Below are 15,501 nucleotides of genomic sequence, written 5' to 3'. Positions count from 1 at the left end.
CCTCTGACACTTACTTTAAATCATGCTGGGAAATGTTAACATTTTAATACAAAGAAAAAGTTTGTTTAAAATGTTCATATTTTTATATAAAATTCAGGATAAAATATAAAAAAAATTATACATTTTTTTAAAAGGCTTTAAAAATACTGATAAGTAACATTCTGCAGGAAACGTCAATGCTTCTGGGCTTTTTTAGAAACCGGTTTCAGTCTTACAAAGAAACAATAGGGAGAAATCCTGGCCCCGTGAAGTTCGTGGGAGTTTTGCCATTGACTTCAATTCGGCCAGGATTTCACCCCAAGTTTCTAAATACTGAGGGACTAATTACATGTGTGTGAATCCCCTTGTAAACTGCTCAAGGTTAAAAGACACAAGCATTTTGTAAAAAATCTTCCTTGTTATTAATGTACAATTGAAAAAAATGAATAGGAGTCAGAATCTTTTAGACAGGGTCTTTAACTCTGTATTATGATCTAACGGAAATGTCTGCCATTTTGAATTGAACAGTTATATGTCTGAACAGTCACTCCAATCAGTTACAGTGACTAAACTGCTTTTTAAGGTGCTTGTTGTATCAGCATCATGAAATCCTGTTAACAAAATAAATAAAAAAAATGAATTAGATGATAAAACTAAATTACAATCAATCATAATTCAGCATTATTTTCCTTCCAACTGACACACAGGGTGAAATAAGGTCCCACTGAAATCAATTACAAAACTTCTATTGACTTCAACGGGGCCAGGATTTCACCCACAGGAGGAAAATTATAAATAGCTATATATGAAGACTGCTTCCCTCATTACAGTAGGGACCATGATACTAGCTGTCAGTGCTAATACTGCAGGCCTTTCTGAAAATGATCTATGTATCTTTTCTACACATAAAAATGACAATTTTAAAGTCCAATATCTTGGAACTGTCCAGGGCTAGAAGCAATTGTTTGTATCCCCCACAGGAAAGATAAGAATCTCTCCTTTCCAGTGGTATAAAGCTCCCTTTTCAGCCCGAGTCACAAGATATAAATCTTAAACTGCCAGAGGTCAAAGATTTAATATTATTCTCAAACTAGGTAATTTAGGGGGGAAATTCCTCGTTTGGGAGGGGAAGGAGACATTTTTTTTCAGACAGGTTATTTTAAAAAAAGATGGCAGCAGCTTGAAGGTGCTCAGAGTCTTGGAATCTTAGAATAAATTTTGTATCTTTTTTTATATACTGATGACAAAATAACTTTTTAAAAAGTTATTTAGTTTCCATTGTAATTAGATATTGTGACTAAAACATTTTTATATTACACTTAAGTTTTTCTTTAACGATGGCAGGTGCTTAAATCCAATTTTCCCCTCAAATACTGTAAATGTTTGAATATGTTACCTTCCTCCTTAGGCATATTTGCCTTAGGAACACCCCAGGCATGTACCATTGATGCAGTATTTGATTCATTATTCTTTTGAACTGCAGTTCCCTTCTGCCCTCTCTCGTCTTTTGCTAATAAACAATTTTCTTCTTCTACAGATGATATATCCCAGTCATCATCATCAACTTCTGTGAACTAATAGGAAAAGAAAAAACATAAGGGTTTTTTTCTGTTAAGGAAGGTTTTTTTTTTTTAATTTTCTGGAGTTCTTCTAAAGGTAGAATTGTTCATAAATCTACTTATGAAGATTTAGGAGCAGATTAGGAAGGGGGAACTGGAAAGAGTGGAAGTGAAACCCTTCTAAAAGGTCCCCTGGTGCACATGCATCGAGGCCTGTATAGTCCTTTGGCATAGCACCTTACTTTTATGTTTCATTTCTTTTTACACCTACATACATATACACACACACGTTTAACCTATGAATATGCTGAATGCAGAAAGTTATGTTAATTCACTGTTAGAGTTGCACAATTAAAAATAATAAAAAGTGAAAAGAACTGCAAAAGTTAAAGGGCCAAATGCTAAACCAGTGGAAATCAGCACAGTTCTATTGTACCAAGCGAGACTGATTTACACCAGCTGAGGACCTAATGCAAAGATCACACTACAATGTTAGCTTGACAACAATGCACATCAAGTGTGTTTTATGGTATACCTGGCCTAACATAATGAATCTTGACTGGGATTCGTAGGCACTACCACAGTATAAATACTTCATTATTAATAAATAGCATGTTATAAGTAATATAATCTAATATTTAAATTAAGAAAAACAAATGAACACATTATATGCTATACATGCAACTTGGCAGAGTTTAGATTGCTGCAAAAACTTATTTGCTTTTCTTGACTTGTTTTTCAATTATGCAACCTTAACAATGTGTTAAGGGTTTTTTAACATTTAAATTCCTTTCTTTAAAGGGAAGTAAGGGGGAAGAGAGTGTTGAGAAAAAGAGGGGGGGGGAGGATTAAACATAACTGGGTTAAATATTCATAGGAGTTCTCTATATCTAAATTTTGGCATGGTGCCTATCTTTGTAGTACCTTCCCTCCCTAAGAATTAAAAACACACATAATATCAATCTCTCCCTTGCTTCCTAGCAGGTAGGTGTTAGCTTTTTTTTATTAGAATGCTGGGCTTGACCAATAAGGAGGAATTGGTTGCGAATCTGAAGGTGGAAAGCAATTTGGGTGAAAGTGATCATGATATGATAGATTTAATGACTGTAAGGAAAGGGGAAAAAAAGTGAGAGCTGCAGAATAAAGAGAATGACTTCAAAAAAGCAGACTTTAACAAACTCAGAAAACTGGTAGGTAAGGTCCCACAGGAAGAAAATTGAAGGGAAAAAGGAGTTCAGGAGAGCTGGCAGTTTCTCAAGGAGACAATATTAAAGGCACAACTGCAAACTATCCCAGTGTGAAGGAAAAATAGGAAGAATAGTAAGGGGCCAATATGTCTCCATGAGGCGCTCTTTAGTGACTTGAAAATCAAAAAGAAATCCTATGAAAAGTGGAAACATGGACAAAATCAGAAAGGTTAAGGGACAAAATGAGTTAAACCCAGCAAGGACATAAAAGGCAATAAGAAGAGGTTCTATAATACATTAGGAGCATCAAAAAGTCTTAAGGAAAATGTTGGTCCTCTATTTATCAGGGAAGGAGAGCTAATAACTAATGACATCAAGAAGGATGAGGTGTTTAATACCTATTTTGCTTCAGTCTTCACTAAAAAGGTTAATGGTGATCAGATATTGTTAATATTAATTATTTTGAGTAAGTCAAAATAGGGAAAGAACGGGTTAAAGAATATTTAGATAAAAGTTAGCTTAAGAACATAAGAACGGTCATACTGAGTCAGACCAAACGTCCATCTAGCCCAGTATCCTGTCTACTGTCCAATGCCAGGTGCCCCAGAGATAATGAATGGAACAGGTAAACATCAAGTGATCCATTGCCCTGTCGCCCATTCCCAGCTTCTGGCAAACAGAGGCTAGAGACACCATCCCTGCCCATCATGGCTGATAGCCATTGATGGACCTATCCTCCATGAATTTATCTAGTTCTTTTTTGAACCATGTTATAGTCTTGGCCTTCACAACATCCTCTGGCAAAGAGTTCCACAGGTTAACTGTGCGCTGTGTGAAGAAATAATTCCTTTTGTTTGTTTTAAACCTGCTACCTATTAAATTCATTTGGTGACCCCTAGTTCTTGTGTTATGAGAAGGAGTAAATAACACTTCCTTATTTAAGTTAGCTGTATTAAGTCAGCAGGGCCTGATGAAATTCATCGTAGGGTATGAATTTAAGAAATTAAGGAAGTAGCTGAAGCAATCTCGGAACCATTAGTGATTATCTTTGAGAACTCCTGGAAGATGGGTAAGGTTCCACTGGACTGGAGAAGGGCAAACTTTAGAGTGTTTTAAATATTTGTTACAGGGATTATTTTTCTACATCCCTTTGCTTCTAAAGCCAAACTCCCCTAGGACTATGTCTAATGATACAGGGCTCTGTACAAGGACTTAAAAACCTTTAAATATACCCTAAACTAGCTTTTCAATACCCTGATTGTGACAATTTTATGCTCATATACTGGGCCCTTGCAGGACTAGTCCTATTAAATGGGAAACACACTTTGGAAATAACATTGGGCACTTTCTTCAACATTACCTCATCCAGACAGATGGTAGTGAAGGGATATAGATGACAGATTGCAAATTCTCTAACCTACAGGCAGAGACAATTGAATAAAAGACCATCTTGATGGTCTCTCATAATAAGGGAACTAAGCACAAGGGTTTGGAATGAGGAGGTAAAGTTGCCTCAGTATCAATTTTAAATATTAGGAGAGAACCTTCTTCTTGGTCCAGACCATCCATCATCATGAAGAATCTACACAATAAAGGAATGGGAACCTATAGACTGAAACTCAATTTTCTCCTGAATGGCTCAGAATGCTGAAGTCTGCCCTTTAGGGATACTCTAAGCCAATTCATTTTCCGCCCTACCCATCCAATTAATTTTAGGATCTGAGATGTCAGAAAGACCTAGCCTCATACACTTTTGAGAAGCACCATTTGGAGAACATCCTCCAGGAATGGTAGAAAAAATGGTTACTAACCATTCTCTAACTGTTGTTCTTTGAGATGTGTTGCACATGTCCACTCCAATGTAGGTGTGTACACACTCAGAGCACACTTGCCGGCATTTTTTCCCTTAGTGGTATCTGTTGGGTCAGCTCTAGTGCCCCCTGGTGTTGTGCGATCATAGTGTTGGTATAAAGAGCCCTGCCAACTCTGCTCCTCTTCAGTTTCTTCTTGCCGACCGTCTCCGAGAGAGGGGATGGAGGAAGGGTTTTGGAATGGCCATGTGCAATGCATCTCAAGAACAACAGTTACAGAAAGGTTAGTAGCAGTTTTTTCTTCTTCGAGTGCTTGCACATGTCCATTCCAATGTAGGTGACTCACAAGCAGCTGCAATGGAGGTGGGTTCGGAGATTAAGGACATGCCAACTGTAACAGCTCGACCAAAGCCAGTATCATCTCTGGCCTGTTGCATAATGGCGTAGTGTGTCTTGAACATATGAACTGACAACCAAGTTGCCTCCCTGCAGATGTCCTGAATTGGAATTTGTGCCAAAAAAGCGACAGAGGCGGCTTGAGACCTTGTAGAATGTGCCATTAGGTTAGCCGGGGGCAGAATATACGCAAGCTTGTAACATGCTCGGATACACAAGGTAATTCACGACCAGAGTCTCTGTACAGAAATGGGGAGATCTTTCATTCTTTTCGCTATCGCTATGAATAGCTGAGTGGATCTGCAGAATAGTTTGGTTCTTTGTATGTAAAAGGACAGGGCATGCCAAACATCCAATGAATGGAGACACTGTTCTTCTCTATTTGTACATGGCTTAGGATAGAACACTGGCAGAAAAATAGCTTGATTGCAGTGGAATTGAGAGACCACTATGAAATGAATAATGGGTGTGGTCTCAACTGGTGACATCGCAATCCCCAATGTTTTGGATCCAGCTTACCCCACCTGTTCAAGACATCCAGGAAATAATAAAGGCAGTTGGAGAACAGGGGGGTAAGCTGGATCCAAAACATAGGGGATTGTGATTTCAACCTCGAGCGTCTCATCAAAACCAGTGGTTGGATGACTCGAGGTGTCTGGGGGCCGACTGTGTTGGGCCTGTCAAGGAATATTGGTAAGGGGGCCTGCGCCTAAATCCCATGTTCCTCCTCACGGGTTCCAGAAGAGCCACTGCATGGTAGGCGGATCCAATGGATATGATGGCCAGGTGCCCAGTGGTACTGAAGAACTCAGTGCCGAGGTGGGGTAAGAACGGCCTGAGGAGCAGCTGGGTTGGCTGCGTCTATGGGGGGAATACGATCCCTCTTTTAAGTCCAATGATTATGAGCTGCGCTGCAGAGACCAGGGTGATTCCGTGCCACTTGGTGCCAGAGAGGGTTGCCGAAGAGATCATGCAGCTGTCAGTGAGGGTGCTCCCTAGGAAAGCTGTCGCGGTATTAGGTGCGGAGCTGGTGGTGATTCCTTTACAACTGTGGGCACCAGAGGTGTTGGGTCCTGACTCTCTGGTGAGGGTTAGAAGGTCCCTTGTCGCAGTGAAGGCCTCGGGAGTCAATGGCACCATAAACTGGCTGGTGCGCTGACCCATAGTAAGCGTCACAGAGCGCTGCAGTGCTTTGGGTGTGGGTACCTGACAGTGAGGCTCCGGGGATGAAGAGTGGTCCCCCATGGATCTCGCTCTCTCCCTAGTCCTTCGGCACCAGAAATCTGCTCTTCTCCTGGTGCTTGTGGTGTTTCTTCTTGGGCACCAAGGAAAATGATCGATGCCAGGAGACCCGGATTGATGGAGGAATACTCTGCACTGAGGCCGAGGTACTCGATGCCGATGCCGAGTCCGAGCGCAGCTCCAAGGCTGGTTTTAGGGCCATCGCCATGAGGAGGACCTTCAATCGAGCAGCTTGGTTGTTCTGAATCTGGGGCTTAAACTCCTTGCAAATTTGGCAGTGGTCTTTCCTATGAGCTTCCCCTTAGCACTTGAGCAGAGGCGTAGCGAGCGCCCTCCGTACCCTCCGACCGGAGGGGGCCCCGCAAGGAAGGGGGCCCCTAAAAGTGGCAAAATAAATACCGCATTCCAGTGTCTGCATTGTAAGGGGCCCCGCCCGGACATATGTTCGGAGGGGGCCACCGTTCGGAGGGGGCCACGTTCTTTGTTGCTACGGCCCTGCACTTGAGTCAGCTCGAGTGCAGGTCACTCAAAGGCATAGACTTACTGCACAAAGCACAAGGCTTGAACTCCATGACCAAGGCATAACTCAGATTGGGACAGTGGACAACCCTGCAATCTAAGAGCGGAGGAGTCCAAACTATCTAGAAACTAAAACTAAAAACTACACTAACTACTAAAAACAACAACAACTATTTACACTAAAAACTGAGAGGAAAACCACTAAGAGGAGGATTGCCTAGGCAATGAGGGTTCCAACAACTGTCATGGGCAGCAAGAAGGAACTGAAGGGGAGTGGGGTCGGCAGCGCCCTTTATACCGACACTATGAATGCACGACGTCAGGGGGCACTACAGTTGACCCAACGGATATCACAAAGGGAAAAAATTCTGGCAACTATGCTCGGGGTGCACATACATCTACACTGGAATGGACATGTGCAAGCACTAAAAGAAGAACTTACCTTCACATTACTGACTTTCAATAAGTGAAAAGGATTTGGACTACCCTGGTCGTTAAGCTCAGATGAGCTAGAGAGACCCTTTCAAGAACCAGATTTTCAGGATGAGTTTTTGTGGGGCACTTAGAAGAAGCTGTAGGCAGGATTGAAGTTTGGAGGACTGGGAAACTTCTGATTTATTTTTATGAAAAGGTGTTACTCAGTTTTCCCTTTCCCTTTGTATTGTTAGCAACTGGGTATGAAGGGGTTAAGTTCTTTCAGGAAACAGAAGCAATTAATGACTTAGGGGGAAGTGTGGGTATCCTCAGGTAGGTCACAAAGGAGTCAGAGGTGCAATTACCTCAGGAACTGTGACAAGAAGGCCTGAATTTACGTGGTCTTTGGCTTAGCAAGGTCAGTGAATGGGAAGGAAGTCCAAAGACTCTGGATGGAAAATGCTTTCAATGCCCAGGCTGCCATCTCTGAATCTGTTGCAAAACTCCTGCTACTGAGTATTACTCTTCAACTTGGCATATCTGATAAAACAATAATTTTTAATGACCACTCTCCTAGTTGCTTCCCCACTAAGTGTGATACCCACAAAGCTTGGATATGGGATTCTGCCCATAGCCTGAATTCTGATGACCCTTCAACTCCCCGGAACTTGTTGATATAAGCAACATGTACCATGCTGTCTGCTCGCATCAAGACAGAAAGAGTGCACATATGATCCCTTAAGGTGAAGGACCTTTAAGAGCTCCTGGGCAATGACATGGTACTGCTTGCCCTTCTTGGTCAAGGTCTCTTAAGCTGATTCTGATTGTATTGCTGTTACACAATAACTGCAACTAAAGCCAGAAGGAAAACATGTGGAACAAGAGTTCATTAACAGTAACCACTTCAGGAAATGGAATTCCCATTCATTTCAGGGAGGAGTGATACAGCGTCCAAAGAAAATGATGGATCTTAAACTTTCTCCTTTCAGACTCCACTGAGCTAGGAAGGAAGTGTTACTAAGCTCCATGGCACTAGTTTGATGATGAATAACATGATCCCCTGCATATGTATCTCTGAAGGGACATGCCCACCCACTGGCCAGGAGGAGGCTAATGAGTTCCTCTGGGCCTGTGCTGCACTAATGAAGCCCAGCTGCACAGCTTGTTCCTCCTGGAGGAGGAGGAGGGGCTTACAAGGGGAAGCTTACCATAGGAAAGGGCAGTGACCACGAAGAAGGCTGCTCCACGCGGAGACTGATAGGAACAGAAGCAGGCCAGTCAAGGAGGAGACAGCCACGGAACACGCCAGAGACGCCTCAGCTGACAGCAAAACAACACGCCCCAGGAAGAGGGGTAGGAGGTAAACCCTGCGAAGGGGCAATAGACTTTCAGAAACTGAGTCCGTAAAGCCCTATCCAAGGGCTGTCTGAGAGGCTGACCCCTGTTCCAGCCAGACTCTCCTCTCTTGAAGGGGAAAAGAAGAAGAACCAGTCCTCTGCCAGGGAGCAACTGCCCCAGAGAACTCCCCACAAGTGCAACCACTGGGGGAGTAGAGAGGGTAAATCTCCCTTGCCACTGTGATTTGAGCTGCCAGAACTATTGTCTTGGTGTCTTCTCCAAGTTGATCACAAATCCCAAGCTTGAAATAAGTGACGTTCTAATATCTACTGCTGATTTTTTCCTTAGAGTAACTTGGGATCTCACAAAACAGTTGTTCGGATAAAGACCATTGTGTCTCAGAGCTTTCATTCCACTACAAAGCATGACTGGGAAGCCTTGGAATTGATGAAAGCCTGAAGGGCAAAGAGCAGCACTGATAATGATCTGGAGCTTGGACCAACTGCAGACACAGCACACTGATATCAGTGAGAGATCTGCTGGAGTTTGAGCATGGCATGTAGTCCTAAATATCTATACAACATATAGATAATAATTAGAAAAGGAATTCAGTACTCTTCAGAGACTGAGTTTGACACCTCTGTACCCGACAAAGTTCTAGAAACAAAAAGACTTTAGCCTATGACATAATCAAACAGGTCTTTCTGAGCCCTCATTTCTAAGAACAAATGTGACTATGTGGAAAAACAAGTAAAGAAAGAGACCCAACTTAGGTAAAACTCTGCAAGTGCATTGGGGATGACATTTTTACTGCACCAGATTAATCTTACTTTTCCTAACATGGAAAACAAACAGTAGCAAAAATAACTGAAGCATGTGTTGGTATAGATAAATGTAATTAACAAATAATGTAATACCTTCAGTTCTTGTGCATCTTCTTTTTTAATAAATGCCTGTGTGACATTAATTCCTCCAGCTGGCTTATTCTTATTTCCATGGCTAGAAAGCGTCTTTTCAACTTGTTCAGTCAGTTTTTGGATAAGTGCACCTAAACAATCATTAAAAAAATTACAGGGATACTGTCAGTTTAAAAGTAGGGTATTTTAAAAGTATCTCCCCTTCTATGTCATTTACCAAGTCTTAGACTAATGAATGAAAGATATTAAAAACATGAATTTACTTTTCACCATTTATTATTTTTGTTTTTTTAATTTCTACAGTACAGCAGATTTAAAACAAAACAAAAAAAAAACAGCAGTTCTATTCAGAAAGGTGACTAAAAATGGTAGTGAGGTTCCATGTTTATTGTTTCTCAATCATTAGGACATATAATATGCTCACTTTACAAATAAAAATGTTTTCTACCTGCTGGCATGCAAATTCAGTCCAGGACATCTAAGTCAAGTTGGGTTCCTTCTTTCATGGAAGCAATAACAAAAATTCTGCAAGCCAAATTATGCTCAGTGATACTGCTGTAATCTTATTGTTTTTTATGGGATTGCATAGGTGTAAATGATTGGTCCTGTAATTAAATGATTGCTTCTTTAACTGGAATTTAGTAAACAATTGTGTTGATGACACAAAAGTAGTAACACACACCAGCCCCCTCACTGATAGCCCTTCAGAGTTAATATGGCTAACAGGAGTAAAGCAGAAAAAATTCATTTTTGTCACTTCAACTTCCAGCCATTGGATTGTGTTGTGCCTTTTTCTGCTAGACTGAAGAGCCCATTATTATATTTGTTCTACATGTAGATACCTATCAACAGTAATCAAGTCACGCCTTAACCTTCTCATCTGCATTCATACAGTGCCCAGCACAATTGGGGTCTGATCTCAATTGGGGTCTCTGAGTACTACAGTAATATTAATAAGAGTAAAAGAACAATATATTATGAACTTGCATAGAGAGGAATATACACGATAATGTATATTCTAGCTTTAGAGTGTTTTGTAACTCTGATTTTATCACCTATTAGGTATTTTAAAATCATTTATACGTTACCTTAAATTATTACTTATGTACACAAAAATAATGAAAAAACCTTTTGAAGGCTTGGAAGGTGTTTCAATCTCCTCCATTTCACTTTCTTCAGTCCAATCCATATCACTTTTGCCTGTAACCATCCCACAATTATTCATGCTGTTGCTGGATGCTTTTAGCTGCAATAATTCTGGTGATATATAAGAGTGCATAATATCATCATCATCCACTTCCTCTTCTGAGCTGAATGGTGGAGTGCTAAAACAAAAAAGTGTATCAGATGAGGATTTAATGGGTTTCAGTATTACACAGATTTGCGCAACTTTGAGCTTCCTGTGTTTTTTCCAATACATTTATGCATTTTTCAGTTTGAAAAAAATCATCTACAGTAACCTGGAGTGCATATACAACTATTTAAAAAATGTGAAGTTATTAAATAAACTGACAACCCAAAATCATTCCAAAATGAATGTACTTATAACCCCAAATGCAACCATCCTCACAAAAACAAAAGCCAGAGCATATAGTCAATCTTGCAAGATCAACAAATGTATGCTTTCATGGATCAACAGGGAAAACAAAGTTCAGGGTCAAAGATGTTCCACGAAGAAAATTCTGCTCCTGGTTCCTCCCAGTTAAAAAACCTAGGGACTGTTAGCAGCAGCTTCCTAGTTTATCTCAATTGGTCAGCAGGCACCCACAGAAAAAGTGAATTCTGAGATAATGAGTACCCAATCGATTTAGGACTTTACAAATCAAGCTTAATATCTTGAATGGCATCCAAAGACAAATTGGTAGCTTGAGCAATTTACAGAGTACAGGTGCAATATGCATGACATGAAAAGCACCTAGAATACTGTGTTCAATTTGTACATGCTAGAAAAATATTGACAAAATGGAACAAAAATATTAGCAACAAAGTCTTAAAAAATTAAGGTCTCAACAGGCAAAGACATAATATGGGACAGACAAAAAAAGTGACATCACCTCATGATACTCTATGCTCTGCCTGCTCAATTATTAAGAATACACATGCTCAAATCAGAGCATGACCTCTGTTAGGGATTAAAACAATGGACTCAATAGGTATTAAATTTTAAGAAAAAAACATATGATTAATACAGAGCTTCTGATTTCAGCTTAATGTTTTTTTGTATTAGCAATTTCAATGTCCAGTCAAGGGCAGTTCACTAGAAAACCATTTCTTCAAGACCAGAAATGAGCAAAACTTACCCAATACTAGATGTTTTTCTGGAAACCCCCTCTTGAAAAACATGCTTCCTGGGTCTATAACAAACAAAACAAATTATTTCTAGAATCCGACTGCCAACTACATATATAGTGAAAAATCTATTCCTTCATATACAAAAATAGTAATTTTGTGACTAATCCCCATTAAAAACTAGCCAGAAATGTTCACATCAACTCTCTTGTTCATGAAAGGAAGAATAAACCTATAACACTATTAGCAGAACACGAATGAGTTATTTATGGCATAAGTGCTAGGAAAGTGCTGTCTCTTACTTTGGTGTAGATGTATTCTCAGCAGAAGTCATTCTTTGTCCAACTGGGCATACAACTGTAGAAGTCCGCTTTGCTGGTTTTGGCTGCACTGTTGATGAGGAAGTTGCCATATGAACCATCTTCTGTTTATCTAGAAAAGAAGTTATGTTATCAATCTGAATATTAAAAAGAAATGTAGATGTTGTTGCTCATCAGAAATCTTAAGTGAACTTGTGGCTATAAAAAAAAAATCTTTGAATGCTGCTCAAAGCAGCCATTTATTTTCTCCATTATTAGAGAGACAACGCTTCTGTAATCAAATAAAAAGTAGAGCACTTTTTAAGTGGTGTAGTGTAGCTGGCAGCTATAAAATAGCTATTTATGTAAAAGATTACAAACACAACCATAAATAAATGTACACACAAAACTTTTACTTTAGGGACTAATGTACACAAACAGAATTATTTCAAAAAACCTGGTACCAGTAAAATAAAATAATTCTGAAATGTGTCCAACCTTCTGAAGCAAGACGAGAGCTGGAAACAAGCCTATTACAAGACGAAGATCTCCCCTCAATCCTGAAGCTGACTTGGTGTTCAAGATGCTCTCGAATTAGTTGAATGTCAGGCACTTGTTTCTCTTTCTCTTCTCTAGCAGATTCGACAGAAACTAAGACTTTGTTTAAGTAGTCACTTGGGATACCATGAACACCCTGAAGAAATAATACAAGTTACTGTTTGATGGACAGCATAACTAACATAAAAACATTTACATTTTATAAACCATTGGCTTAGCCTTTTTGACTGCATTTAGTTTAAACCTTTTGTCTTCACACCTTCAAGGCGCTGTATAATTTTATCTCTCCTTTTCTCCTTCAGCTGTTACCATATCACCTTCTACACTCTTGCTCCACCAATGATGCCATCCTCAATGCCTATTTGTCAGCCTCTGATTACCTTTTACATAACAAACAGAAAACAATACTTTTCTAAACATATATATATTGTAAAATACTTTTTGTAATGGCTTCACAGCTGTTTTATAAACAATGCATTACTAGGGCATATTCTGTTGTCATTCAGAACAGAATGCTAATGCATATGTGAACTCTGGGATATCTCACATCTCCTAAGTGGAAGACACAGAAACCTTTCAGAAAACGACATTTGACAATTGCTGAGAAACAACAGGTCTCATATATTGTACGGAGATGGAAGTCAAAAACAGTTATTGACTCCCCAGACTAAAACCTAATGAACTTTATAGAAAGGACTGTCCCTACATGTGTATATTCCTACAACTACTTATTTACTGAATACCAACAGTGTACTTGGTACTGTATGAACATATAACATGATACAGCCTATGATCCAAGGATTATCCACAATCCAATTCATACACAGACAGTGGAATTTACAAGCATAAAATGCACTCGGTGACTGCTCAAACTGTAAGAGAATCAGATCCTGTTTAGAAAACACTGTTGAATGTGTTTTGTAGAAGTGCATTTTAAGGAGGATTTGAAAGAAAAGAGGAACATCATTTAGCACATGAGAAGAGTGAGGGAGTGCCAAAGGTAAGTACCCCCACAGAAGAAAGTGAAAGACAAAAGTGAGAGGGGGATACAAAGGGGGTGCGAGGAAGAAGGGAGGTAAGTAGAGTAAAGAACACAGGTGGAGGCAAAGCGACACAGAGCCTTTTATACAATACTGCCAACTCAAAGACTTAAAAACCATGAGTCGGACCCCACTATGAGTTTTTTCAAAATAATAAATTTTGAATTCTTTTTCTTTGCCTTCTAGTTTCTGAACTTTTCAGGTGCACTCATTTCACTTTTTCAAGTACTCTTCAGCAACCATTAGGGCTAGAAACTCTTTTTTTAATGAGATCATCACACAATTTCTTGATTCCAGCAGCTGCAGCTTTGACAGACACTCCAAATATCATGAGACTTGCCATAAAATCACAAGAGTTCAACTGGCCAAGAGGGCCAGATCCTTCACTGAGGAAACTGTTGTAGTTCCACTGAAGTCAATGGAGCTATGATGACTTACACCAGCTGGGGATCCATCCCTGGAATCACTAAATTGATTCTGAATGAGCAAGGAAGTCAGCAAAGGGATTAAAAGAAAGAAGGGGACCCTCTGTGAAGGGAGAGGTTCATTATTCCAGCAGCAGAATTTTGATAAGATTGGTTGGAGGAGGGATGAGATGAGATGTGGGACTGGTAGGAGGAGTTGTGTTAGTTTAGCTTAGAGATAACCAAGGTACTTACCGTGGAATGGGTAGAGTACAAAGGACAGATTTCTGAGATACTACACAGGAAGAAGCAGCATGGTTTGGCACCAACCTGGATGCAAGGGAAGGCGGCAGGGGTGGAGAGAGAAACTGAATATATTGCTGAGGTTGAGAGTCTGGGTTATGGAAAGGATAGAATAATGGACTTAGGAGAGAAATGAGTAGAGAATAAAACTAGGCTGACTTTAAGTTTGTTGTAGGATTTCAAGGATCATTCAGTTTAGTTTCTCTTAAAAGGCCACCACAAGTGTCACACTTCCCAAGATGAAGAATCCAGTGCTCAGTGAGGGCTTTAGCTTGGCCCCAATCAGTGCTTGGCTAATCATTGGCACTGGAAGGAGGCAGAAGATTCAGAGTTTCTTCTTCACTGTACTACAGTAACCTCAAAGCCTTGGGGGGGGGGGGAGAATGTCTTCAGAGCCTTTTTTAAAAACACTGATAGTTACTAGTGCAAACAGTTATACTGGAATAAAGATGCCTAGGCCTGGTCTACACTATGAATTTAGGTCGACTTTAGCCGCGTTAAATCGAATTAAGCCTGGACACGTTCACACGACGAAGCCCTTTCTTTCGACTTAAAGGGCCCTTTAAACTGGTTTCTTTACTCCACCTCCGATGAGGGGATTAGCGATAAAATCGGCCTTAGGGGGTCGGAATTGGGGTAGTGTGGACGGAATTCGACGTTATTGGCCTCCGGGAGCTATCCCACAGTGCTTCATTGTGACCGCTCTGGACAGCACTCTCAACTCAGATGCACTGGCCAGGTAGACAGGAAAAGCCCCGCGAACGTTTGAATTTCATTTCCTGTTTGCTCAGCGTGGAGAGCACAGGTGACCACGCAGAGCTCATCAGCACAGGTAACCGTGATGGAGTCCCAGGACCGCAAAAGAGCTCCAGCATGGACAGAACGGGAGGTACAGGATCTGCTCACCATATGGGGAGACGAATCACTGCTGGCTGAACTCCGAAGCAGTAAACGAAATGGCAAAATATTAGAAAAGGTCTCCAAGGCCATGAAGGACAGAGGCCATAACAGGGACGCACAGCAGTGCCGCGTGAAAATTAAGGAGCTAAGGCAAGCCTACCACAAAGCCAGAGAAGCAAACGGAAGGTCCGGGGCAGAGCCGCAAACATGCCGCTTCTACGCGGAGCTGCATGCCATTCTAGGGGGTGCAGCCACCACTACCCCAACCGTGTGCTGACTCCTTCACTGGAGAAACACACAGGGAAGCGGGTTCGGGGTACGAGGAAGATGAGGATGGAGAAAATGT

At 40.7% G+C, this 15,501-nt stretch overlaps 1 protein-coding gene across 1 annotated transcript in view; it reads right to left on the bottom strand.

The window, feature by feature from the left end:
* Positions 1–507: 507 nt before the first annotated feature.
* DZIP1 (DAZ interacting zinc finger protein 1) overlaps positions 508–15,501 on the bottom strand; it is a 69,338-nt gene continuing 54,344 nt past the window's right edge. The window contains exons 12-18 of the mRNA XM_065423298.1: positions 12,449–12,644; positions 11,954–12,083; positions 11,663–11,716; positions 10,491–10,687; positions 9,363–9,493; positions 1,376–1,553; positions 508–590 (exon numbers count right to left, since the gene is read on the bottom strand). Coding sequence (XP_065279370.1) covers positions 508–590; positions 1,376–1,553; positions 9,363–9,493; positions 10,491–10,687; positions 11,663–11,716; positions 11,954–12,083; positions 12,449–12,644 — 969 coding nt within the window. The remainder of the gene's footprint in view (positions 591–1,375; positions 1,554–9,362; positions 9,494–10,490; positions 10,688–11,662; positions 11,717–11,953; positions 12,084–12,448; positions 12,645–15,501) is intronic.

The sequence above is a fragment of the Emys orbicularis genome, chromosome 1 (genome assembly GCF_028017835.1).
Source record: "Emys orbicularis isolate rEmyOrb1 chromosome 1, rEmyOrb1.hap1, whole genome shotgun sequence".
NCBI classification, from domain to species: domain Eukaryota; kingdom Metazoa; phylum Chordata; order Testudines; family Emydidae; genus Emys; species Emys orbicularis.
Note: the sequence above shows the minus strand (reverse complement) of the source record. Positions and strands in the feature narration are given on the sequence as shown.